The 27,494-nt window shown below is 29.1% G+C and overlaps 3 protein-coding genes across 3 annotated transcripts in view; 1 reads left to right on the forward strand and 2 right to left on the reverse strand.

Moving 5' to 3' along the window:
- Window positions 1-7,094: 7,094 nt before the first annotated feature.
- Window positions 7,095-7,862, reverse strand: LOC134829008 (mesenchyme-specific cell surface glycoprotein-like). The gene is made up of 2 exons (XM_063842001.1): window positions 7,827-7,862; window positions 7,095-7,690 (listed from the first exon to the last, which is right to left on the reverse strand). The coding sequence occupies exons 1-2, from the start codon at window positions 7,849-7,851 to the stop codon at window positions 7,095-7,097; spliced, it is 621 nt and encodes a 206-aa protein (XP_063698071.1). The 5' UTR covers window positions 7,852-7,862.
- A 343-nt stretch (window positions 7,863-8,205) lies between these two features.
- On the reverse strand, window positions 8,206-8,856 carry LOC134832035 (uncharacterized). The gene is made up of 3 exons (XM_063845923.1): window positions 8,753-8,856; window positions 8,519-8,689; window positions 8,206-8,458 (listed from the first exon to the last, which is right to left on the reverse strand). The coding sequence occupies exons 1-3, from the start codon at window positions 8,790-8,792 to the stop codon at window positions 8,361-8,363; spliced, it is 309 nt and encodes a 102-aa protein (XP_063701993.1). The 5' UTR covers window positions 8,793-8,856; the 3' UTR covers window positions 8,206-8,360.
- A 4,075-nt stretch (window positions 8,857-12,931) lies between these two features.
- The window catches only part of LOC134831901 (uncharacterized protein DDB_G0271670), a 32,059-nt gene continuing 17,496 nt past the window's right edge, over window positions 12,932-27,494 (forward strand). The window contains exon 1 of the mRNA XM_063845737.1: window positions 12,932-14,925. The gene's annotated coding sequence lies outside the window, so the exon portion shown is untranslated. The remainder of the gene's footprint in view (window positions 14,926-27,494) is intronic.

A 27,494-nucleotide genomic window follows, 5' to 3' on the forward strand; every position in this document is an offset into this window, starting at 1 on the left:
AATTAAATCAGAAGAAAGTTCGTCATAAATATTAAATTTAAACGGAATTACCTTTCATTCCACACTTTTGAGCGCAAATAAAGTGCGTTTTATTTTTGTAAATTTTACCGTTAGACCCACAAATCATCTCGCTATTCTCATCTTTGGTCTTTGACTCGTTATTGCACTTTTCCTCGCACTTATTCGGCATGACGCTGTACGTGGTGCCCGCTTTTTGGGGTGTCGCGGTGTCATTTATTGGCTTCAAAAGTGGTTTAAAGCCCTCGTCGTCGTCGTTTTGTTGATTTTTTGTCGAATTTTTTGGGTTTTCAACGAGTTTCGTCGTCTGATGTCGTCTCAAACTCTCTTCGACGGCTTGTTCGACGACAGGTTTTATCCCGGGATCAGTTTTGACGAAAGCTGGCGGTGCCAAGGGGTACAGCAAGTTATTTGGAGGCTTGATTCCGAGTTCGTTGACGTGATATTTGACGTCGTAAGGCTTGTTGAAGGCAACCGGATGCGGAGGTTTGTCCAAAATCACTTTGTAATGCGTTTGGTAGGGCGGATAAGGAGGTTGTTTCGCCAAAATTGGGACCATTGACTGCTTCGCTTGGATGTGATGACCTAAATTATCGCCGTGTTGCTGTTCCAAGGACGTTTGACGATGCGTTGGACCGATGTGGTAATGTTCGTGCTCATCCGAGTCGCTGTCAGAGCCCAAATGAGGTCCATGATCGCCGTGGAAACTCTCCGAACTGTGTTCTTGGGCACTATAAAAGTGCAAATGAGGTTTATGTTCGACATGAGTATGCGTCGGAACAAGCGGAACTGTCGGATGAACAGGAACAAAGTGATCTGGAGTCAAATATTTCACAATTGGCGCCGGCGTGAGATGCTGATGGACATATGGCGTGTGCGCATGATGGTTATGAGGCTGAATTGGGATGAAATTTTCGTGTTTTGAGCCATGATCGGGTTTTAGATGAACAGCTTCCGTGATGTGATGCGATCCAGGCTTTGTTGGCGCGTGATAAATTGTCGGAGGATCCGAATTGTAGGGCGTCACGTGTTTCAAACCGACTTCGCTTGAACCGGAAATTGTAGTGTGAAGATGATGGGCAGGCTTGTAGTGATGGAAGTCGATGTAATGAGGTTTGGCATAGTAATGATGGGCAGCGGGAGTGTGATGATGCGTTACGGGATGCAAATGATGCGTGTGGTAAACGGGATGATTGGGAACTGGCAAGTAAATGTGTTGAACTTTTGGCGCAGTAGCATATTCGGGGTTTTTGTAGAGAATTTTGCTTGGGTAGATGCCGAGCATGGGAAGGAGTTTTTCTAATGTTACGACGTCTTTGTCTTTAACGGTGTAATCTGAAAAAAAAAAATTAAATAAATTTCATAAAATTTATTTTAGAAACAAATTTTAAAGGAAAAATAAAAAAATTTCAAAAAACTTTGATATGAAAAAAAATTTTTGAAAAACTCTTGAAATTCAAAAATTGTACAGAAATTAAAAAAAAATATTTATTTAAAATTTTTAGAATTTTTCATTAAATTTATTTTTAATTTTTTAAAACTTTCTGATGAATTTTGAATTTTTTATCATAATTTTTTTTAATATATTTTTTTATTTTTACGTTAAAGTTGCAAATTTAAAGCAAAGTTTAAAAACAAATGCCTTTGGATAAAAATTACTCCAAAATTGAAGTTTCAAAATAAATTTTGACAGCTGTCAATTTTTTATTAATTCTATTTATGTCAAAATTTGACCGAAATTTGACAATTAAAAATTTTTTTGAATAAAAATTTTTACAAAAAATTATCTCACGTCTTCTAATTTCTTTAAAATTTCCTTAAAATTGAGTAAATATGAAAAAATTCTAAAAATGTTGACGTCTGTCAAATTTTCTTAATGTCAAAATATAAGTTTTTTTTAAATAAAAATTCCATATTTAATCAAAAATTTATTAATGAATTTTAAACTTTCGAAGATAAATTTTGAAGAAATTTATTAAATTTTTTAAAAAAATTGGATAACTTTTGACATCTGTCAAAATTAAAACTGTCAAATTTTTGAAATTTTTTAAAAAAATTACAACTTTGAACCAAAAAAACTTAAAAATTTTAATCAATTGAATCGAAATATACTTGAAAATCGCTAAAATATTGAAAATTCGTAAAAAATTGACAGCTGTCAAAATTGTAATCGTCTAAATATTGACATTTGTGAAATTTTTTAATAGAAAAAAAAAATTTTTTGAAGAGATTCATCATTAACTTTAAGTGTAAAACATAATTGATCTAAATTTAAAAATTTGGAAAAAATATTTGACAGCTGTCAAATTTTTAATTGTCAATTTCTTGAAATTTTTAATTTTTTTAAAATAAAATTACATTTTTAGATCAAAATATTGAAATTTTTTTTAAAAATAAAATAATAGATTTCCGAAAATGTAAAAAAATAAAATTTTAAATAAAATTTTGACACCTGTCAACTGTCAAAACTCTTTCTTAACCTCAAAATTTAATTTCAAGACAAAAACTCACCTGGCAATCCATGCACATACGAACTATGCGCCTTATAATGATGTGGCGGCAAAATTGTCTTCACTTTATGACTGTAATGATGCGACTTCATCGGCCTAATAATAAACAATGGAACATGATTTTCTCCGCTGCTTCTCCTCGGCGAATTTTCCGCAATAAAAATTGTGTTATTTGCTTTTGCGGGCAACACAACTGGCAATTTATCCTCTGTCGCGATACACGAACCGAAAATTACGACACTTATGATCACTATTAACAACATTTTTCACAAAATTTTTGCTTTTTTGACTAGTTTATGTCCCAAAATTGTCCAAAAAATTATTTTTTTTATTAATTTTTTAAGGAAATTTCATCTTTTTTTCATGAAAATTTATAAAATTTTTATTTTTTGATAATTTAAAAATTTTTATTTTTCACTTCTTTCCTCTTCCGCGTCCCACAATCAACTAACTGCACGAAAAACTATCAAAAAATAAGCAATTACGGTAAATCATGAACCCAAAAAATAAATGTAAATAAATGCAGAGAGAAAAAAAAGTAAAAATTATCGTGTTTAATGTCTTTTATAATCACACAAAAGTGAATTTCGGCGTGTAAGTCTGTCGCACGTGGCTTCATTTGGTATTTTTAAAGAGAAAGATCCCCCAAAATGCCTTGTTAGCGTTAAGATGGATTAAAAATTCGACGTTATGCGTTCGAAAATCACTAAAAATCCAAATTACGAGAGAAATTGTTCCGTTCAGTGAGCAATTTTTGGCTGTGAACATCAACAAAACGCCTAATCTTGCCATTTCACGAGTGCTTGACTCCGATGGACATGCGGTGAATGACTTTTTCTTTCAGAATCAATTAAATGAAAGAACAAAAGTCGGTTTTTTTGGGTAATTTTCGGCATTTTTGCGGTTAGTTGCATGCTTATGAGACGTTTTTTGGGTAAAACACGAAATGACGAAGCTTGTTTTGGTCCGGTTTTCATCTTGCAATGCAAAAAACCTCGAGGTCTTTGACTTTTCGACCGAAAAAAAAATTTGGAGGAGGAATTTTTAATGAAATTCTGTGAGAAATGGCTTCAATTGTTCAAAAATTCCCGTTTGACGACTCAAAAATCCAGTTCTACTGACTTAGTTACGTTGAGAAATGACACAAAAAGCAAATTTTTGTTCGAATTTCAAACAAGAAGTCACCAAATTCCCGTTTTTTGTTGTGTTTTTGTGTCGTACGCGTGATTTTTTGTGTGCTTGTCGGTCAAAAGAGCAATAAAAGACACAAAAAATCCGCAAAAATCCGTCAATGAGTCATCTTTCATCGATTCAAATGTTTCAAAAGCAGCAAAGAATCTTCAGTTTTTGCTCGAACGTTGCGCAAAGTGCACGCAAAGTTGATTTTCGTAAAAAAATCCTGACACAACAGCAACAATGACTCGCGTAATTCTCTTAATTGGATGTTATATCGCAGGTAAGTGTCTCGTTTAATGAGCTTGCATTTGAAATTTAGATGAAAAAATTATTTTTTACTAAATTATGACACATTCCTCAGCTTGTACGAGCCGCATTCCGGTAGTTGGAGCAGAAAAACCGGCGAATCATGACACGATGGAGTTGCCTAAAAATCATAAACACGACAAAGTTGATGTTGGTACGCGAGGTTATTGGGGAAACTTGAGTAATTGCTTGTTAATTTTGATTTTTTATCAATTTTTTTCAAATTTTTTCGCTTTTAGACACGCATCACGGGCATGGGCATTGGGGCAATGTCAATAATGGCTTCGATAACTACAGAAATGATCGAGCGGCGTTCCCGTATCCGTTCATTTTTCCCGATCAGTATGACCAAATAAGGTTTCAAGGTGTGCAGGGAGGCAATCCGTGGCAATGGCAACAAGGACAGAACCAACGACAGTTGCCAATTCAACAATTTCAGCAGTTCCCGACGCAAAATCAGCAATTTTTGGGGCAACAACAGACTTTTAGGGGACAAAATCCACAATTTTCGCCGCAAAATCAACGCAGAAGACCTCAACGGGTGCAAAATCAGCAATTTAGACCGCAGCAAGTGCAATTTCCTGTGCAGCAACAACAACCGCAGCGTAGTCGACAGTTTCCTGAAGCGTTGCCTGCGATGTCGGCGAGTTTTTATCAGTGTCAAGATGCTTGTTTGACGACAAATGAGTATAATCCGGTGTGTGGAAGTGATAATAACACGTATAATAATGTGCAGAGACTGAATTGTGCAAGGAGATGCGGGTTGAGTAAGTATTTTTGAGCATTTTTTATCCTGAAATTGGAGAATTTTTGATTAAATTGAATTTTTTGAAGCCATTTGAGTACATATTTATCGCATTTAAAAAACTTGAAAATGTTCAAAGTTGAAGTTTATTGAGCTCTAAATTTGAGCTTGAAAAATTAAAATTAGTTTTTAAAAAGCTCAAAATTTTTTTAGAAAATTTAAAAAATTTGTCTTTTGTGTGAAAATTATAAAATTAAATTTTTTAAGTAAGAATAATTTAAAAAAAAAAATCAAAATTAAAAAAATTAGGTTTAAATTTTGAAGTTTTGATCCAAAATTGGATAAAAGATGCACTAAAAATTTAAATTTGTGTGAAAATTGACAGAAAATTATAAAAAAATTAAAAAGTTATTTCAAGAAAAGTTTAAAAAAGTTTTTTTAGTCAAAAAAAAATCTAAAATTCAAATCTCTTTTAAAATTTAACCCAAAACTTAAACTGTCTCTTAATTGCTAATTTTTTCAAAAAAATTGTGAATTTTATTTTTGAAGCTCCGAGAGACTTTTAAGTAAAAAAATTTTTAAAATTAAAAATTCAAATTTTGTTAAAAAATGCTCAAAAATTGAAAAATTCGAGATTTTTTTTTCCAAAAATATTAATTTAAAAAAATTTTTAAATTTGATTAAATTTTTAAACAAAATTTTTTAAATTTTATAAAAATTTTTGATTTTTCTTAAATTTTTTCAACTAAAAATAAGACCTTTGAAATGCATTTAAAATTCAAAATTTTACAAAAATAATTTTTTCTTGAATAAAAATGAATTTTTTGACATTTGAAGAGATTTTAAGGACCCTAACTCCGTAAAATAGTTAAAAAATTTTGAAAATTTAAACTTTTTTTAAACAAATTTATAGCTTTGAATTGAATTTAATTCTAAAAATGCTCAAAATTTTTTTCAAAATTCAAAAAATTTAAAAATTCTATAAAAAATTCTGAAATTTCTTACAAAAATTTATCAAAAATGCTCAATTTCGATCGAAAAAATTAAAATTTTTAAAATATTTTTCATGAAAATTTCTAAAATTTAAAAATTTACCTTTTCAGACGTCGCTTTCCAACGCATCGGCGCCTGCGAGTCATCCATTCCCGCAATTTGTGACAACACTCCCAACTGCCGCGTCACTTAAATGCCGTAATAAAGTCCCATTATAAAGCAATTTGTAACTTTTCGTCTCTCATTATGTATCCATTATTCGATAAAAGGTAAAAATTTTCCACATTTTATTCATTTTCACAGCAACCACGCATCATGAAGCTCTTCTACCTCTTGTTCCTGCCATTTTCGTTCGCCATCATCTTCGACGGACAATGTCCCAGTATCGAAGGAACGCCAGATTTCGTGTGTTCCAACTACTTCAAGGGCGCAAAATACAAAATTTTGGCTCACTTACCTGTGGATAACGCATCGATGAACATTTTTCACAACCCCCATGGCAACATCGACTGCTTGACATACCAAATTAGCTGCTCATTTACGTCAAATTCAGTGATTTCCACAAAAATTGTCTGCATTCCTTACGAAAATGGGCAAAAAGATCCCTTTCATTTTGGATTTTCCGTCGGAAAGTTGTCCTGTTTGCCGAATTTAATCAATTTTGCTGAGAATGGTGACTGGCAAAACCAACTTCAGGCCTTTGGATTGTCACTTCAGGTACAATGCCCGGAAAAACTCGCGGATTTTCGGTTGAAAATCATTCCAACTGACAATTTTATCATCATTTACGGATGTCATCAGATCGGATTCGAGGAAAAACACGAAGAAGGCATGTGGATTTTGTATCCCGAGACGGAAAATGTCAATTTTGAGCATTTTCATGAGGCTCTCGGGATGGTTCAAGGCATTTCCGCGCAAGAAAGTGACTTTATTCTCGCTTCAACGGACCAAAATTTGACTTGCGACTGCAATTCTTGCGATTACATGTACAAATGCCCTGAGGATATTGTCGAAAATTCGCCCGTTTATGAGGAGGAATATTACGTTTTTCCAAAAGCGAGTTGGAATAAGCAAGAGGAAGAGTATTATGACGACTATTACGCATATCCCGAGTATTATTATTACGATTACGGCGTTAATGGGACTGAAAATTACACGGAAAGTACCGTTATGGCATCGAATATTGGAGAAATTACAACTGAAATGTACGAAAATTTGATTTTGAATGAAAATTTCACGGAAAATATGCAAGAAATGCCGGTTGAAGTTCAAAATGAGACGAATTTGTACTAAAAATTACTCAAATTTATTGAAATTGCACGAAAAATAAAAGTTTTAAGGGCTCTCTACTGTGCTGGCTTGTTAAAAATTTCGTCAAGTTGGCTCTGTTCGACGCCAGAAAGGGGTTGGGATCCGTCTTTAGTCGCTAAATTGCCTTGAACGGGCTGTTGGGCGCCTTGTTGAGGTACTTGACCTTGAAATTGTTGCCCTTGAGGTCCTTGTCCTTGCAAATTTTGACCTCCTTGTTGGAAATTCTGTCCTTGCTGAGGTCCCTGTTGGAAATTTTGTTGACCTTGAGGGCTTTGACCTTGGAAATTTTGTCCATTTTGACCTCCTTGTTGGAAATTTTGCCCCTGCTGAGGTCCCTGACCTTGAAATTGTTGCCCCTGAACTCCTTGCCCGCCTTGATATTGTCCCTGAAGCCCTTGTCCTTGAAAATTATTCGGATTATTGAACCCATTCAACGCTTGCTGGTACAAATTTGTCGGATGGAACGCCACAAACGGATTAAATCCTTGCCCGCCTTGTTGCATCCCTTGAAATCCTTGCGCCGGAACAGCTCCTTGTTGCCCAAATCCTCCCACAGGACCTCCTGGAAGCCCAAATTGCCCGAAATTCGGGAACGGAAAAGTATTTTGCGCTGCAGCAACACAAAAAACCCCTGAAAAAACAGAAAATATTCATGAATCAGAGGTTTTGAGGTCAATATCGCTTGAAAAATGTTTGAAATTCCAAACAATGACGTCATAGAATGAGTCAAAAGTCAGAGATAACAACGAATTGGGATGTTTCCTCACCAAAAATAATCACAAAAGTCTTCATTTTTACTTGTTTCGTTGATTGTCACTTACAAACTGACTCTATTCTCGACTTACATGAGCGAAGAAACCAACAAGAATTACTTGTTAGTACTCGAATCGTCATTAAAATAGTGATAATTGGACAAGAAATTCATTTTTTTCATATTTCGAATGCTCGGATGTCAGTTCGTTACAAGAAATCATACAAAAAATCGTAAAAAAGGAATAAAAACATCAAAAATACGTCATCAGAAGATGGGAAAATCCAGAATTTGCGTGAATTCCTTCTTGGAGTCTTCGTTTCTTGCGATTTAACGACGACAAGGACACAAAACTGTGTTTATGTTTTAGAAAACAACAACAACCGAAACTGGTTTATTCAATTTTTTTGTAAACTTGTTATTTTTTTCCTATAAAAATTATCGCAGAGTCTTCTATTTACGTATTTTAAGGCATTCTCACTGTAAAAACGTCACTTTTCTCAATTTTTATCTTTGAGATTGGTCCAAATTTGTCCAAAATTTGCTCGGATTAGAAGAAAAAGCCTCGAAATCCGTTGTCAACGCCCTGCTGATTCCGCGGCGGGTTCAAAAATGGCTCGCATCGACCATTGAAAGCAGCTTGAACGTCTAAAAAATAGATTTTTAGGTCAAAGAACTTTAAATTTTTGTCATTTTTTTGAAACTTACTGTAACCACATCGCTGCGCGCATCTCAAATGTGCCGAATTTTCGTATTGGAAGTTGTCAGTTCCGCATACCGGATTATAATTTGCTATTCTCGGGCAGTTTCGGATACATTGGATCTGTTGCGGTGTGAATGGATTTGGAGCTGCTGCTTGAGAATTGACTTTTGACACGCCTGAAAGTGAAAAAAAAAATTTTTTAATTAAAAAAATTTTAATTTTTAATTTTTTTTCAGTACCGATCAAGCTGAGAAGAACGAAAAACGCAAAAATCTTCATAATTTTATTGAAGGTGACACAAAAAAAATATTTGAGAGAGCGATAGACGTGTTTTGATCGAAAGGCGATTGAATACTGACTGAGATAATTCGTTAAGTCGTTAGAACGATTTATTTATGCGAAATTTTATTCGAGTAACGGGTTTTTTAATTTCATTAAAAAAAAATAAAAAAAAAAAGTTTTGTTTATTGGGGATTTTCGTGTAATGTTTTGATTTCTGGGTTTCTTAATTAATAAGGGGAACTTTTTTATGCATTATACAAATTAAGACACTTATTTTTACGCATTCTATAAAGAAATTCTAGCTTGTAATGTACTTTTGTGAAGGTCGAATATGATATCGCGTGTTACGAATTTTAAATAATTTTACGTCATCGTTTATTAAAAGTTTTTAAAATCTTAATAGTTTAAAAATTTAAGATTTTTTTGAATAAAATTTTTTACAAAAAAAAATTTTTTTAAGCAATTTTCAATTTTCAAATGTTGGAACAATAAAAAAAATTTAAATTTAAGTTACTAATTTAATTTAATTTAATTAAATTTATGCAAATTTTTAATTTTTTTATTTCTATAAAATTGTAAAAAAAAATAATTGCATTTTTTAAAAATTTTAAAATGTTGACCAAAAATTATTTTTTAAGCAGTTTTGACGAAAAAAAAAATTAAAAATAATCGATAAAAAATTTTAAAAGTAAAAATTTTTAAAATTAAAATTTTTTCTATATAACTTGAAAATTTAATTTTTTTTAAATTTAAACAAGAAATTATGTTCTTTAAAATTTTCACGAAAAAAAAATTAAAAATTTTCAATAAAGAAATTTAAAAAATATAAACTTTTTGAGTCGAAATTGAGACAAAATTTTTTTTTTAAATATTTTTTTTTAATTTTTTTTAAAATATGACATTTTTTTTCTAAAAAAATTTTCAAAAATTTTTGGTTAAAGCATTTTTACACAAATTTAAGATTTTAAAGAAATTTTTATTTAATTAAAAGCATTTTTAGAATGAAATTTATGTTAATATGAATAAAATAACAATGTTTAAAAAAATTATTAATTAAGTTTAATTAAATTCTCTTTAATTCTAACTTTAATATTTTTTTAAAAAAATTTTATAAGAAAAATTTTTTTTACAATTATTTAATACTTTTCATTTAAAAAAATATATTTTGAGAATAAATGAAAAATTTCTTCAAAATCTTGAATTTATTCTATTTTCACAATGGATTTATAAATAAAAATGCTCTTTACAAAAAAAAAAAATTCTTGAAAACTTTTTCAAAAAATCAATTTAACAAACTTCAAGAAACATCTTCTTAACAATAAACTCAGAATTCTACTAAAAATCATTTATTTAAAGCTTTTATTTGTTTTAATCTCTCGAACTCTCCTTCGATTGAATCACCTTCCTACCCTCTCTTCTCTAACATCATCTCAACCCAATCTCAACAACATTCGCAAAACAAAAAAAAATATGAAAAAAATCTCACAGACGACTGCTAATTATATCATCATCCATTCCCATCGATAACACTCGACTTCCCTTTAATAGCATCGCATCGCTGTTATAACGTTGATGACTTGACTCTTTCAACTTTTTTAATCAAACAAACAATTGACTCGAAAAGATTTCGTTTCATGCGAAAAAAATTCTAAATACCTTTTTTTCTGTTTTTTTTTTCTCGTACGCTACACGTTTCGAGTTGAGTAAAGTAAAGGGGTGTTTGTCTCCAGACTGAAACCAGACGAGACACATTACGTCACCATCATTTGATTTCAAACATTTTGCATGGTTTGTTCTTCTTTTGCTTCTTTGGTGTAATGTTCATTGCATATTTCTTTAAAATTTTTTAATTTAATTTTTTTAATGAACTTTTTTCGGACCAAATCTCAGACGAGAAATCGATTTCTGTCAAATAAATTTAATTATGAGACGAGCATGGGCACAAATCAACTCCAGATCATCATAAATTACATGCATCGGGTGTCGCAACAAACAGACAACTTTACACAAACTCGTTACAAATATCATGAAAATGCACCCGAATCAACGACATGTACCGTACCGCATACCAAAAATTTTTCGTCGTTCGAGAGATGCGAAGTGTACGGTAAAAATTAGTTGTCTAGACTTCGGCTAGACTAGACACAAAGCTCTCTCGTGTTTTTGCGTCGTGTACATGTGTCAAGTGATGTATTTGCGTTCGAAATATTGTTCCGTGCACGCAGAACACAAAGGACGACGACGACGAAAAATTGCAACAGGAGTTGATTTGGAGTGAAAATAAAGCGTGCGGACGAGAATTTTCGTCTTCATTGTTGACTGTCTGTGTTACATTCATATTGGGAAGAACGCAACAATGCAAATTTTTGTTGAGAAAGATGAGATGAATTAGGTGGATATGGCATGGAAATTACATCAAATAGATGATGGCGGTGACGATGAAGCGACGAATGGAGTGAGAAGGTTGAATGCGACGCATTTTTGTTTCGGGGAAATGTGAAAAAAAAGGTAATTTCGGGTGAAAACACTTAAAAGCCTTTCCATCAAGAGGTTGACAGTTCGAGCCACAATGACTTTTAACCTTGAAAATACGGATAATTTTGCAATAAAACAAGAATACGTTGTCTGTTAAAGGTCGTGTGGGTTCAAAAATGTAACAAATTCCCAATAATTCAATAGAAAATGTTTTATTTTTGTTATATTTTTATGCGATTTTTTTATCTGTCTACGATTTTTTGTCAAAAATAATTTAAAATTCTTGAAAATCGCATTTTCTTATAAAAAACTTATTGATCGAAATGTTTTAGAAAAATTTATTTAACAGTAGCGTACCTAAACGAAAATTATAGGGGAGCACAAAAAATTTTGAAAATATATTTTGCAAATTTATAAGACAGATTCAAGTTTAATAAATACTCAATTTCGTTAATTTAAATGTTTGTCAATCATGGAAAAAATTTGATGATTTCGACAAGAAGTAAGTGACCTTCTTTGAATATTATTCTTCTGTGAGGCTCTTACTAAGTGCTCAAATAATAATTTTAATGCTTTTGACTTATGTATAACATTGGACCAAATAACTGAGCGATTTGACGGTTCAAAGAGAATTAAACTGAGAATCGATCGATTTCATCATCCAATAAATCTTCTTGTTTTCAAAATTGTTGACGAAATTGGAACGAGTATTGAAATGGATTTTAATGCAAAAGTACTATTTTCTTAACGATTTCTTATTTCTTTCTTCTGCTGTTTGATGGGTTCTTTTTTTTAGCTTTTTACTTTTAAGGTACTTCCTTCATCGTCTGCTAGATTTTCTTTTTCAAAAGCTTTAATAATTTTGTATTGATAAATTCTGGCCTCTTGTTTTCCAATTGGATTGTAATGTTCATTAAAAAGAATAAAAATCATAATTTAGATTAAAAATTCAAGCAGTTTTAGTTTTTAACAGTATTTTTGATTACTTACCGTCGCCGGATTTTTCCTTTTCTGTCATTTTTTAAGCTTAATTATTTTATCTATCAGTATGAAAAAATTAAAAATAAAACATAATAAAAGAGAAAAAAATTAATTATGAAAATAATTTTTCAGAATTTTTAGTTTAAAAAAAAATTTTTATCTTTGTTTGCCCTCAAAAATTTTTTTCTGAAGTACGCCTCTGACTTAAATATATCACTTTTAAAGTAACTATTTTAATTTTTTTTCATTCGGATTTTTTCTTGAAAATGAATTTTTCTTTTGAAATGAATTTTAAAAAATTGAATTATTAAAAATTAAACCAATGAATTTTAAATTATCATAAAAATTTAAAAACTCATCAAAAATTACATTTTTTTTATCATGAACTTTGATATTTTTCCATAAAACTTACCTTCATACTCTCATTTGACCAACAATTCCCAATTACACAGCATAAAATCGGCATAAAATCACTGTTCAAAACCACCAAAATCAACAGATTGTCTGCTCCATGCAACATTTTCCTCCTACTCATCCCACTTTTTTTGAAACTTACGAAAATCTTTCAAACGAACTCATATGAAAAACTTTCAAATGTAAAATTTTATCGCTGCACTTTTGAATCGCTCCATCTCCGCTCCCGCCATCCGCGAATCTAGTACTGCATTCGTCAAGCTTGGAGTAAAAAAAGACTAAAATAATGGTCTACCCAATTAACGTGAATTTCGACAGTAAATTCGCCACATAAAACGTGAAAACCACACAAAAGTTCGCGCAAAAACGCCTTTTACGCGAAAAAGTGCGCCTTCATCCCCGAAAAAAAGCGGAAATTGATGAGAATTTGGTGTAGTAATGAGACCATATTTTTTTTTCGTTCCCGTAGTCGTTCGTCTCCTCTTATAACAACGCGATATTTTTAATGACAACGGGCATCGTACTGTAAATTGTGTGCATTTATAGCAATAAGATACGTGTGTGTATTTTTTTGTGCAAAAAAAAAAAAATTTTTTTTTCAACTTGACACAAAAATCTCTGCGAAAGTTGTGAAAACACGGGAAAAGTGTGCGGAAACGAAGGACGGTCCTTGAAAAGAAGGCGAGATACAACCGGAACAGCAGGCAATCCAATTGGAATTCGAGGAGATTTACAAATTTCAGCCAAAAATCCATGAAAACCGAGCTGAAATCAAAGAAAAAAGAGTGAAAAGTCAAATTCAAAGCAGATAAAAAGCAAAAGATAACAATTACCAATTGGAAAAGTGTTCGTTAGCGCGATCGCGATTGTCTGGCGAGTGTGTCTGGCGGTAGTAGAGCGCCATAATACGGACTAGACGTGTTTTGCTTATGACGTCATGTGGATTTTTGGGAGGATAGTAACCGGATGTCGCCCGCAAAACAGTCTCCCAGTGCAAATTTCGTATCTGAGGCTCATGACGGCAAATATGGAGTAACGGGCCGAGAGTAGTACGAAGCTCGTAGGACAGTTCAGTCTTACAAGTGAAATGACATGAATATCGTCTCGATTTAAAAATACACAATATATATATAAAAAAAAATATTTTCAAAAAAAAAAAAAATTCTCGAGCGAAAAAACACAAGAGAGAAAAGAAAAAAGACAGTTCTTCCAAATAATGACTTTAAAGTGAATTAAATTTTTTTCAATTAATTTTTTTCGTTCGAAATTTAGTATTAATTTAGCGAAATTATTATTTTAAAAAATTTTAAAATAAAAAAAATATTGATTCAGTTTTCGGGTTTATAAATATTTTACACTACCGCGACGACGATCACCTTAGACAAGCAGCGAGGAAAAAAATATAAGAAATTCTACGAACGAGAGACAAAAAATAGAAAGAAAATTGTTGTAAAAATAATAAAAATAAGTTTTTTTTTTGCTGCCTTTACATTTGTGTTGGTGACACCATCGCCGCTGCTGCTGCTGTTGCCGCCGCCGCCGACGAAGCAGATTAAAATGGCGAAGTTTTTAACTTTTTTCATGTAAAAAAGCACATCATGTGAAAAATATACACACAATTGTCATCAGCATGTCTCTTCGTCGTCTTCTTCTACATTAAAAAAAAAAAAAATCTACATTGACAGAAAAAAAATCGTAAAAAATTTACACAACAACACATTGATAGTGAGTGAATGAAATATTGAACTTTGAATTTTTAATAAAAAAAAAATAAATAAATAAAAATTAATTAAATAAAAAAATATCAACGGGACAAAAAAATAATTAAAAACTAAGAAAAAAAAGTGCGAGACAAGAAAAAAAAATTGCGAGTGACTGAAAAGTATTTATAAATATTTTGTATAAAATACAATTACGATTGGAAAAAGGAAGAAAAAGTAAAATAAAATTAGTCTAATTTAATTATAAATATAATATAACCGCGAAAACATCATCGAGAAAAACACATACACGCAACGTACGAGTAAAAATAAAGAGAAAAAAAAATAAAAAGTACTCGTCTCGTCAGCAAAGCACCCAGTCAACCGTTCAAAGAATCTTCATACGGAATCGTGTGTGTACTTTGTACATATTATTACAATATTTTTTTTTTATTTCGCGTTCACTAAAATAATATAACAACAACAACAACAACGAGCACATCAACAACAGACGTGTTGTAAAAAATTAAAAAAATATCAGAGAATTTTATTAAAAGCATGTAAGTAAAAAAATTTAATTTTTTTTTAATTATTTTGTTTATTTGTGATTTTTTTTTGTTTCCTGAAAAAAAATAATATTTAATAATCGCAACCGTTTTATATTAAAAAAAAATAATAATTTTTAGCCGAGAATGATTTTTTTTTATTGAAGCTCAGATCACCGACTGACTGAGTGATAATAATAAATAAATAATTATTAATTAACAATCAACCAAAAAAAAAATTCCAAATGAGGTTTATCAGTACGTACTTTTTTTATGATGTTTTTTTGCGATTATGAATGGAATGTAGACAGACAGGCGGTTTTTTGAAGGATTTTTTCAGTGGAATTGAGATTAAATAGATGATTTTTAGGAAATTTTATTTTTTTTTTGTGGAATTATTAAATGATTTTCTATGAAATTTTTGGGAAAATTTATTTTTAATTATTGAAAGGATTTTAATTGATTGGTTCTGGTTGCGTTTGAAGGTTAAAATACCTAGATGTAAATTGCATTTCTGATGAAAATGTTTCCCATTGAGGGAGTTCCGAGTAAATAAAGCTATTTATAGGGAGACATTTTTAGCTGGAAAAGGGATTGTGACGTGTCTGAAAGTGAATTTTATCGAAATTTTCATGAAATTGATTGTAAAAGAGAATTTTTTTTGAACAAATTTTAATTTTTTTCAATTTTTAAAAATTTATTTTAAGAAATTTCACTTTTTTTAATTTATTAAAAATTTATTTTAAAAAATTTAGTTTTCAAAGCAATTATTTTTATCTCAAATTTATTTTTAGTCAGAATTTCAAGCAATTAAAATATTTTTTTCTTCAAAAATTGAATGAAAATCCTGAAAATTAAGAATTTTTAAACATTTTTTGGCTTTTCAGGTCAATATTTCCAAATTATTTAAGAAAATTTTAAATTTTTGTCTTGAAAAATTTTTTTTTTGAAACAGAAATTTTATTGAAATATGATATTTTTGCATTTTTTGTCAAAAATTGTCGAAAAATATCGATTTTTGGTCAATATGATTTTCAAAAAATTGTTTAAAAAAGCTCAAATTTGTATTTTTTTTGAGTCAAAAATTTTTGAAAAATATTTATGAGCTACATTTCAAGTCAATTTTTTAACAAAAAATTTCTTATTTTAGCTCAAAAGCAAAAAAAAAAATAATGAATTGTCACTAAAAATTTAATTAAAATAAAAAATAAATTTTTGCTTAAATTTTTTAAACAAAATAAAAATTTTTTGACTTAATTTAATTTTAAAAATTTTTTAAATTTGTTTTAAAATTCTTTTGCATTTTTTAAATATTAAAAATTCTTCAAAAATTTGACATAATTTTTTTTTTAAGAAAATTCTTTGAAAATTTGATAAAAAAAAAAAATTATTTTTTTAAAAAATTCCTGAAAATTTGAATTTTTTATATATTTTTGTACCATCCCTTCAACAAAAATTTTGTAAAAAAAAATATAAAAAAATTCCATAAATCAGGAAATCACCAAAAATTTATTACTGTCTGCGAGCCTTTCCCACTTCGACAACAAATAAACTTTTATTTTTTTATGTCTTGTCAATCAACATACCGTCACGTCACTGTCAATCCCTGAATTTTATTGAACTCGACATTTTAAAATCACCCAAAAAATAAAACAAAGAGCTATAAGAAAGTCTTTTTACTACAAAATTCATGAAAATGATGACAACGAGAATGATGAAACCAATAAATTTCGTATTCAGCAGCAAAAAAAAAAGCAACGAACGCCCGATGACAATGTTACAGCAGCAGCAGACGACGAGACAACTTAAGCAATTCGCTCTGTGTGTGTCTGTCGAAATGCAATAAAGCACGACGACGAACGCAGAGTGCACACGAAATCTCTAACCTTTGACCTTGAACTTGTACGCATGCGTGTGCAATTGCAATAAAATGATAAAACTGGTGATTTTTTTCGGTGAACTGCAGATTGCAACTTTTCAGAGGATTCCAGATGGTTCAAATGACGACGACAACGACGACGACGAAATTTATGCTGTGAGTGACAATCGCCTCATTTGAATGCGATTTGCAAGTCAATTCGGTGCATTTCATTCATTCGAATCGAACGTTGTAGTAACTTCACGCTGATTTTATTTCATTTTTTCTTCTTTTTCTGACGAAACGAAAGGAAATGAATGAACGGATGTCCTTCAAGCATCATTTTTTTTCGTCTCTCGATCGTTTACGTGGCAATTTTGCGATTTTTTACCTTTAAAAAAAAATGAACGAAAAAAAAAGTTGTTGAGACGAAAGGTTTACACAAAAGAAATTCACTTGTAAAAATTTTTCGGTTTTTTTTTGCCATCTCCATTTTTTTCATTTTTTTCGCTTTTTGCTTTTGCTGAGCTGTTATCATTCACCCTGTTCTTATGCCGTTTCGCCTTGTGTCTGTAGTTCCCGTATTCGGTGCGGTGTCTGTCGAGAGACGCGACTTGTTGTTCAATTCATGCATTCCCCGTACGACAACGACGACGTCGAAGGCGATGTAAGTAATGCAAGGTGCAAAAAATGAATTGCATGCGCACAAGCACATTCAAAATCCGCGACACTTTTATGTATGGTCTTACTTACTGAGGATTGGTATCATAAGTGCAAGTGTATGTCATCGACAAGGGGAGTCAGCGGTGATGGGGGGAACTTGTTGCGTCTGGAAATTAAAAAAAATATTAAAAAATTGATTTTTTTGAAAAAAAAATTTAATTTTAAAAATTTTTTTGTATAATTTGAGGTCTTAAAATTTTTAAAAAGCAAAATTTTTGAAGGAAAAAAAAATTCTAAAAATTATTAAAAAAAAATATATAATTAAATTAAATTAATTTTTAAAAGCTTTAAATTTAATTTCAATGAAAGAAAATATTTTTTAAATAAGAAAAATTAATAAATTTGAGATTAAATTTTTTTATTATTTTCTGGAAATTGTCTTTGAAGAGCTTGAAAATGCTCTTATTTTCTTACTTCAAAATAACTTTTGATGGATTTTTGTAAAATTTCATGCCTTTAATTTATAAAAAATTTCTTTCAAAATCAAATAATTCGACTTTACATGAAAATTTTTCTGAAAATAAAAATATATAATTTTTGTTTATATTTTTGGCATATGAAATATCATGAGTTTGCCTCAGAAATAAAACTTTATGATCAAATATTTAAAAAAAAAATTAAAAATAATTTTCGCAGGTTATAAATTAATTTTTGGCGAAAAAAATATTAATTCTTATATTTTTTCTTTAAATTATTTTTTTTATTTATAAAATAAAATTAAAAATAAATAAAAATAAAAATAAAAATAAAAAATTTTTTTAAAATAAAATAAAAAAAATTTAATTTTAAATTAATTAATTTTATTTTTTTTAATTAAATTTAATTGATATTAATTCATTTATAATTTAATTAATTTTAAAATAAATTAATTTTTAATTTTTTGACAATTTTTTAAATTTAATTTAATTTTAATTAAATGAAATTAAATTAAAAATGACGAAAAAAGTTGAAAAATTAGATCAAATTTTTACTTTTGATAATTTAAGATGAAAAAAAAAATTAAAATTATTTTTAATGCTTATTAAAATTTTTTTATAAGTTCTAAAATGGCAAAATTACGACTTTCAAAGCAATTTTTAATATTTAAAGAGCTTAAAAAAGTTCAAAAATCAAATTTTTAAGGCAAAACTAATTTTTTTAAATTTTTTTGGTCTCATGGAAAGCAAAAATTTGATTTTTATTAAATTTCTTGTACAAAAATTTCAAAATTAATAATTTTTTGTAAAAAAATTCATTTTAAAATAATTTTTTTATGAAATTTTATCAAAATAAATGAAAAAATGCACCCAAAAATCATTCCCTTGTAAGTTTATTGTCCTTCTGCAGCGTATCAAGCACACCACAACGACGAAAAAAAAACAACAATAAACGTACTCCACTCACATATTGCAATAAAAATTTAATTTTTAACAACATACCTCGCAAGTACCGCCGTAGTACTTTCATATGCATTGCACACACAAAAAACTTGGTCTGATTGTTCTGACAGACTTCTTCAGTCAGTCTGGATTTACGAACAAAAAAAAACGAAACGATAAAAAAAATTAAGGTTGATTCACTTTTTTTTTCTCTCTCCTTCCAGCGAAACCACGCGCAATTCGCTGCCTTTCTTTGATTTCAAAAAGTACGCGTTCTTCGGTCATTCTCTCGAAGACATCGACATCGCTGCTCGTCGCTCGCCATGGATAATTATTTCATTCTTTCTTATCATTTTTTTTACACAAATATTTTATTTATAAATAATAACAACCCGTCGTAGACTTCTTGATCGTTGCCCGTAGTTGCGTCGTAGACGACTAGATTAAATAAATAAATACTTTGGACGAGATAGCGATATTTTTTACAGACAGACATTCAAACAACTGAACTTCTCTATGAACTAATAAGTGGTTTCACTTGCTCACTTGATATTTATTGCTGATAATGCTCACACACATCCAAACACATCGTCTCGTCGTACAGCGACAGAAAATGAAACTTTGTCTTTTTCTTCTTCTTTTCGTTTTCATCATCATCGACGTTGTTGTTGTTGTTGTCTACGATTGTCTTATCAGTTTTTTTATTTTTAAAAAATTGTCATTGAAAGTTTCACGTGCAAATAAAATGATCGATTTTTGTCTCTTATTGAACGATTCTCATTAAATTATTTTTAAAAAAATTAATGAAAAAAATAATTTTGTAAAAATTTTTAAATTTTTTGGAATGAAAATGCAATTTTGGCCCACTGTGACTTATTCATGATTCGAATCAAGATTTTTTTAAAAATAATTAAAATATTTTTTAAGCTCTTGATATTAAATTTTTGCTTAAATTCGGCTTTTAAAGCTATTCATTAAGAAAAAAAATTAAAAATTTCCAATTTTGCACCAAAAAATTAAAATTTCAGATCACTGTGGCTTTTTAAAGCTATAAATTTGGGTCTTTTTAAACCATTTCAAATATAATTTTGCTTTAAAAATAATTTTTTTTCTATAAATTCAGGTTCTTAGATTTTTTGTCTCATATTGTATTGAAAATTCGTAGTTTTGGACCACTGTGCCTATTTAAATTTTTGAATTTGGTAATTTTTACCTTCAAAGATTTTTTTTATAATATTTTACGTCTGAATTAAACTTTTTGAGCAATTCCTCAATATGAAAAGTTGAAAAATTTTAAATTTCAGTGAAGAAAAAATATTTTTTGTGTTCTTAAATGGCAATTTCAGAACACTGTGACAAATTTTTATATAAGATTTGGTTAATTTTTCATACCTGAAGTCGATCTTTAGAAAATTTTATACTTAAATCATCAAATTTTTGACTTCAATTCAGAATTTTTTGTCAATTCTGAAACTCTTAGCATTTTTTGAGTTTCAGAATTTGACAAAAAAATGAAATTTTACAAAAATTCGATAAAAACTTGAGAATTTCATGAAAAATAAAAATCTTTCAACTCAAATCTCATAAAAATAATCTCAAACTCGCAAATAAAATGATCGAATTTCCGATTTGCTTCACTCATACGCGTCACTTACTGGATTTGGATGACACTGAACCCGAAGAAGCGTTGTCCAGCACACAATAAAAATAAAAAATAATTTAAATAATAAAGAAAACGAAGAAAAAAAAATAACCTAAATGATAACGTTATTATTATAATGGCATTTTTTTACAATGTCAGATGTCGAGACAACATATTTTTAGTTCGTTCATTCGTTTTCGTCTCTCTTAATCAGAGAAGAGTTTACACAAAAAATAAAAAAAAATGAAATAAAAATAACGAGAACGTTGATAAAGTGCCTCTCCCGCGTCTCGCAACTAATAAAAAAATGCATTCACTAGCCATTAAGTCTGGAAATTTGTTGCATTTTGTCTGAAGAACGTTTTTTTTTCCTTTCCTACAAAGGCGTGTCTTGACAAAGTTTTAAAATTTTTAAATTTATGACAATTTTACGAATGTGGATTTTTTTTCGTCGTCGTCGTTGTTGTTGCTGTTGAAGACTCGTTTAATGTCATTTTTGTCTCCAACAATCGATTATTATCCATTTTCGTGCAAGTTTTACGGCAAAATGACATGACATGTTGCATAAAAATGCCAAAGTTGTGGCTTTAACCTCGCAAAGTGAATATTAAATGGAAGAGTTTTCGATTTTTTTTATTCGTTCTCGATATTTTATTTTATTTTTTCTTCTTTAATGACGGGCAATCAAAGTAATTGTTGGATGAGACAAAGAGTGATTCATGTCATAAAATAAAAAAAAAAGTGAATTGGAGGGAAAATGGCACGAAAAATGTTTTGAAACATGAACTTTTTCATAAATCTTTAATTTTCTTCAAGAAAATTTTTTAAATTGAAAGAATATAAGGAATTTTATGATTTTTGGTTAAAAAAAATTAAATTTTAGAGCACTGTGAAAAATTTTCTTTTATTTTTTTTGACTTCTTTCAAAGACTTTTAGAAATAAAATTTTGTTCAATTTTAGAAAAATTGTCGCAAAAAAGTAGATTTTTTTTTATTAATTTTAATTTTTTGAAAAAATTTGGAGCTCAAACTGAAATTTTGGCACACCGTGAATTTTTTTTTTCTTAAATAAAATTAAAAATAAATTAAATCAAACAATTTAAAATAAAATTTTCACTTTGTATCAATACTTTTTATAAAATTTAAAATTTTAAAATTAATAAAACTAATATTTTAAAAAAAATTTGATTAATTAAACAAAATTTTATCAAAAATTTCACTATTTTGGAACACTGTGATATTTTTCGATCAACTTCAAATCAATTTCAATTCATTAAATTTAACGACATTTTTAAAAATTCAAGGACTGAAATTGAAATTTTTTCTAAAATTTAATTTTTAATAAAAAAAAATTAATTTTTAATAAAAAAAATTGTTTTTTTTACTCAAAAGTTGTAATTTTGGAGCACTGTGACTTTTTTTATAATTTTTTTTTAAATTCAAATTAATTAAATTTTCATAATTTTAAAAATTAAAATTGAAACATTTTACTGAAAAAAATGAAAAAAAAAATTTTGTACTGTAAAATTCAAATTTTTGAGCACTGTGACTAAGATTTGTTTCAAATTTAATAATTTTTTAAATTTAAAAAAATAATTATTGACTTTTTATATAACTTTTGACAATTTTTAGGGTAAAAATTTACAAAATTTAATAAAAAATAAATAATTTTATAAAAATTATTAAAAAATATTTTTAAAAAAATTAAATTTTTGAATAAAATTTAGTCAAGAATTTAAAACAAAATAAAATTTTCCATAATTTTTTTAAAAACCTGTTAATTATTATCAACTTTTTTGCATTCCCATGACCTTCACAACCCGCGCGCCATATTACCTTTCAACGACTTTTCAACTTTTGCCATGAACAAATGACTCACAAGTGCCTTCGACGAAAGCATCTTCAGACGACAGACAACAAATAGACTTGTCTTATCACTCGTTCACTTGCAAGGCAATCACATTTATTGCACTCAGCTATTAACCTTTCCTCCTCCGTTCGTCGTCGTATGTGATGCAACATTAGATGAAATTCCCATCACTTAACTACAGAAGGAGAGGAAAATAATTCGTCATAACTCGAAAAAAAGACAAAAAAATGAAGAAATTCAAAAAATCTCACCCGAGATTGTAAATAAATGTATATTTATATTTTTTTCAGATATTCGAAAGAATCCCTTTGAATTTGTAATGTTTTATAATCAAACATTTAAGTCTAAAATTAGCACGTTCATTAATGTGTACGCGACGCGCGCGGCACAAACAAGAAAAATAGTTCACAAATATCACACAATTTCACACACAAAATCAAAAAAACAAGAAAAAAACGACGAACCAAGTGTAAATGTGCCCTAAACACATAAACAACATTTTCTCGCGCTGCCTTAGAACTAGATACGTGCGTCGTAAGTGAGCATATTATTATGTCTAGAGCACCACACGGGTTTTTTTCCACGCGAGATGCTTAGACGAGTGAAACGCTCTGCACGACAGCAGCGACGATGAATAATGAAAAGCGCAGACAAAACATCCACGAGATGTGTGTTTGTGTGTGAGTGGTAGACTAAAATTACCTTCTGCGAGGTGTTTGTGTGCGTGCGTGTAAGAAAAACGCACATGCTCGCATTTCTAAGAATATCACTTCAAGATGTTTTGCTGCTGCTGCTGCTGCCCCGCCGCCGTTGTTGTTGTAACAAAACGATGAATAGTAAATATGTAACTTTTTTTTTGTGCGTTATTGTTATGTTGCTGCGGTAGAAATAGAACAACAATTATTTTTTCACACACACAGCGACGTCGCTTCGTCACAAACAAGAGCGAAAAACAGATTTTAAATTGCAAAAAGGAAAGAAGTGAGACTTGTTGACATGAATGAAACTCTTGACATTGTCGCATTTTTCTTGAGATTTTTCAAAAAAATTTTCATCATTTTATGATTTTCCATGGATTTTTTCGAAATTTTCAATTTTTCATTAATTTTCTGAAATTTTCCTTCATTTTATTTTTTTTAGTTAATTCAAAGTTTTTAATAAATTTAAATTTTCTAAATTTTTCAAGATTTTTTACGTTGTTGAGACAATTTTTATTTTTTTTTTTTACTTTGAATTTTTTGAAAATTTTGACCTTCAATATTTTTTATGAATTTTCACGAAATTTTCCGAATTTTCCACAAAATTTTTATTTTTTCAATTCAAGGTTTTTTGAAGACCTTTAAATTTTTTACAACTTTTGTATTTTTAAATTCTTCGAAAAAACTCGAGAAATTCATGGGAAAACCTTTACGAATTTTTAAAGATTTTCCCATGAATTTCCCAAGTTTTTCCGAGTTTAATTTTTTAAATTTTCTTAAAAATTTTGTTTTCCATGATTGAAATTTTTCTTCAAAAATTTTCGATTCAAGCTTTTGTTACACATTAATTTAATATAATTTTTTATTTCTTTTTTAAATAAAACTTTTCACGATTTTCCACAATTTTCCGATACATTTCCTTATGAATTTTGACAATTTTTGAAATAAATTTTTAAATTTCTTCAAATTTATTTTTAAAAAATGTAATTTGACCAAAATAGAATAAAATTTAAAATTTTTTGGAAAATTTTTCAAGAAATTTTCCTGAATTTCCCAAAATTTTCTTATTTAAATTTTCCTAAATTGACAAAATTGATTCAAATTTCTTAAGCAATCAGATAATTTTTGATACTTTTGGATGAGTTTCAAAACAAAACTTGAAATTTCTTCTCGAATTTTCCAAAATCTTCTGAATTTTCACAAAATTTTCCGAGTTTTTTTTTATTTTTTCTAAATTTATTCAAATTTTCAAAGAACTCTTGTTACTTCAAGTTAATTTTCTTAAAAAAAACTTAAAATGTTTTATAAAATTTTCCACAATTTTCCCAATATTATCCGAGTTTTTCATAAATTTCCTCAAATTTTCCAAAATTTTCTAAAATTTTAAATTTTTTTCTAAATTCTCTTAAATTTTCAAAAATTTCGTATAACTTTAAGTTAATTTTCCATAAGAAAAACTTAAAATTTTTCATTAGTTTTTCCAAATTTCCCACAATTTTCCGAATTTTCCACAATTTTCATGAAATTTTCACAAATTTTTTAAATTTAAAATAAAAATTATTCCCACAGACGATCTTTCGCTGTAAAAAAATCAATTTTTTTCTCCGAAACGCGTTCAAAAATGTTGCCCACTCTTTACTTTTCTTCACATCTCGTTCGTTCTTCTTTCTCAGAAGACAATTCATAATAAAATAAAATAAAATAATAATATTACTGTAATAATCTCAAATGAATTCAAGATGCACAGCGAAACGACGAAAAAAGAGAGTAATGAACTAATGAATGTGTCTCGTGTGAGCGTGCAATGCAACGAGAAAAGTGCATCATCAACAGACATGTGCATTGCAAACATTTATTTGATGTCGATGTCGTTTTTTTTCTTTCTTCATCTTCTTTCTTTTGCTGCTTCGTCGTGTCGTTGCCGTCGTTCGCGTCGTCGTCGTCGTCGCTTGCACATTTTTTTTTTACTCGAAGACATACTTTACTACGAAAGTGTCATGCCCTTTACACTGTGACCTTATGTAGTAGTTGTAAACTGCATTGTTGCGAGTATTTTGTAATAAATGTCTCTTTGTTTGTGGAAATTTTCCAATTTTTTCTAATAATTTTTTTTTTTTGCTTGGACTAACAAAATCCTGAAATAATTTTTTTTTTTAACAAAACGAGTGATTTTTTTCCTTAACCTGGAGTTCTTTTTTGGAGAAGCATGAGAAGAAAAAAAATGAAGAAAAAAAAATCTCATGAAATTTTTTTCAACAGAGATGGGAAAACGCACACCGCACAACCGACGAGATTGAAGAGAAAAGAGAGAAATGTTTATTCATGGAAGTGTCTCAAAAATTTTAGTGAAACTAAGGAATTGTGAATGTGGGCCACCGATGCGGCGATGACAGTTGAAAACTAAGAAAAATCATCGAAAGAAGCGATTTTTAGCAGATTTTTGGGGATTTTCGGTAAAAAAATTCGAGAGAAAAGCGATTTGTGGGTTTTTGTCGCGGAAAACCGCCACGTGGACTCGTGCGTGTTCGTTCATTGAGACGCTGTGGCCCCCATTGATGCAGCTAGAGGTGCCGCGGGGGCCCACACAGCCTTAGGGCTAATATTAATGCTCCTGACCCAGCTACTGTCGGCGAGCCCCCTCGCGGTGCCACAGTTAACCACGTCATCGTCGGCGACGTCGTCCTCGAACCACGAAAGGCGTGACAGTATCACATCGGCTGGCGTTCATCACCCCAATCACCGTAACTGCAGTAATTATCAGCCCCAACCCGCTCTGATACGCAAGCAGCTCATCACAAATTGGGCGGAAAAGCCGCCCGATGTGCGTCAACGTCAACCGCCGCCCCCGCAACTCCGACTAACCGACGATAAGCGAACAAAAGATTTACTAATTCCACTGAAAAGTCAACAGAAACGCAGTAATAATAGTAGTTTAGGTCCTAATTTAGCAGTTAAGCCACTTAGTTTTACGAACAACGGCACGGAAAACGCCTTTTTTCGCGCCAAAACCGACGAACGGTACAATGAGTCGCTCCAAAATTACACGAATGACCAGAGTAACCGGCGGGATTTTCATGCGCCGCAAGAAATCTACCATCAGCGAGTCGCGACGCAACAACAACAACCAGCCGCAGACGACTTTTCAATCAAGTTCGGTAAGTAAATCGAAAATCGCCATCTGCTCGAAAGAATTCCTCTCCGTCTGTCTGGCGAAACGCAGGCAGGCAATTAAATGGAAAAGATTACATAATTATCGTTTGTGTTTATAATAATAATGGCAAATAATAATATTAAATTAATGAATTGCTGGATAAACACACGAGTCGGTTGTTTAGTCTACGGCGCGAGAGAACAGCTACTGTTTTTATTCCATTGAATTTGTTGTTTTTTTGTTGTGTGTTGCATGATTGGCAGAAAAATATGACGCGAAACGGTGTTTGGACTGAGGGAATTTGAGATTAAAGTGCATTTAAAGTGATCAATGAGAATTTTCGAGATCAAATTTTAATGATCAAAATTATTTTTGGATGAGAATTTTTTTAAAATTAAAATTTTTTGAAAATTTGTCTCAAAAATTTTAAATCTTTTCTCAAGAATTTTATTTTTTTATTAAAATTTTTATTTTTTTCTTAAGAATTTTCAATTTTCCTTTAAAAAAATTAAATTTCTTCTAAAAAAATTTTCAATTTTCATAAAAAAAAAGTTTTTCTCAAAAAATTTTTAATTTTTGTAAAAAAAAATTTTTATGAAAATGTTGAATATGTTTCACAAAAAAAAAATAATTTTTAATAAAATTTTTCATTTTTCGTAAGAATTTATATTTTTATTAAAAATCGAACAAATTTAATCCTAAAAAATCATCCGAAATTAAAAAAAAATATTTTATTTAATCAAATATTAACAAAAATTATTTTTAAAAGACTAAATTTAAAGAAATTATAAAAAGATTTTTTAATTTTTAATAAAATTTGATACAAAAAAATATTAAAATTCTATATTTTAATAAAATTATAAAAAAAAAATAAAATTAATAAAAAATTGATAAATTGTAAAATAATTAAAAAAAAATTTATTTATTTAATTTTTTTTTTTGAAAAATATTCAACATTTTCGTAAAAAATATTTTTTTTATAGAAAAATTAAAAAGTTTTTGAGAAAAAATATTTTTTGAGCTAAATATTTTTTTTTAGAAAAATTTTTGAGAGAAAATATAAGTTTTAAATGAAATAATTTGAAAATTAAAAATATAATAATTATTAAAAAATAAATTTTTTGGCTCAAATAATGATTAAATGAAAATAATGAAATGTCATTTTAAAAATAAAAAAAAATCTTTTTACAAAAAAAAAATAAATTTATGAAAAATTGATATTGAGAAGTAATTAATATGTAATTTTAAAAAATTTAAACAAATTAAATTAATTAAATAAATCAA

The sequence above is a fragment of the Culicoides brevitarsis genome, chromosome 2 (assembly GCF_036172545.1).
Source record: "Culicoides brevitarsis isolate CSIRO-B50_1 chromosome 2, AGI_CSIRO_Cbre_v1, whole genome shotgun sequence".
Taxonomy (NCBI): Eukaryota; Metazoa; Arthropoda; class Insecta; order Diptera; family Ceratopogonidae; genus Culicoides; species Culicoides brevitarsis.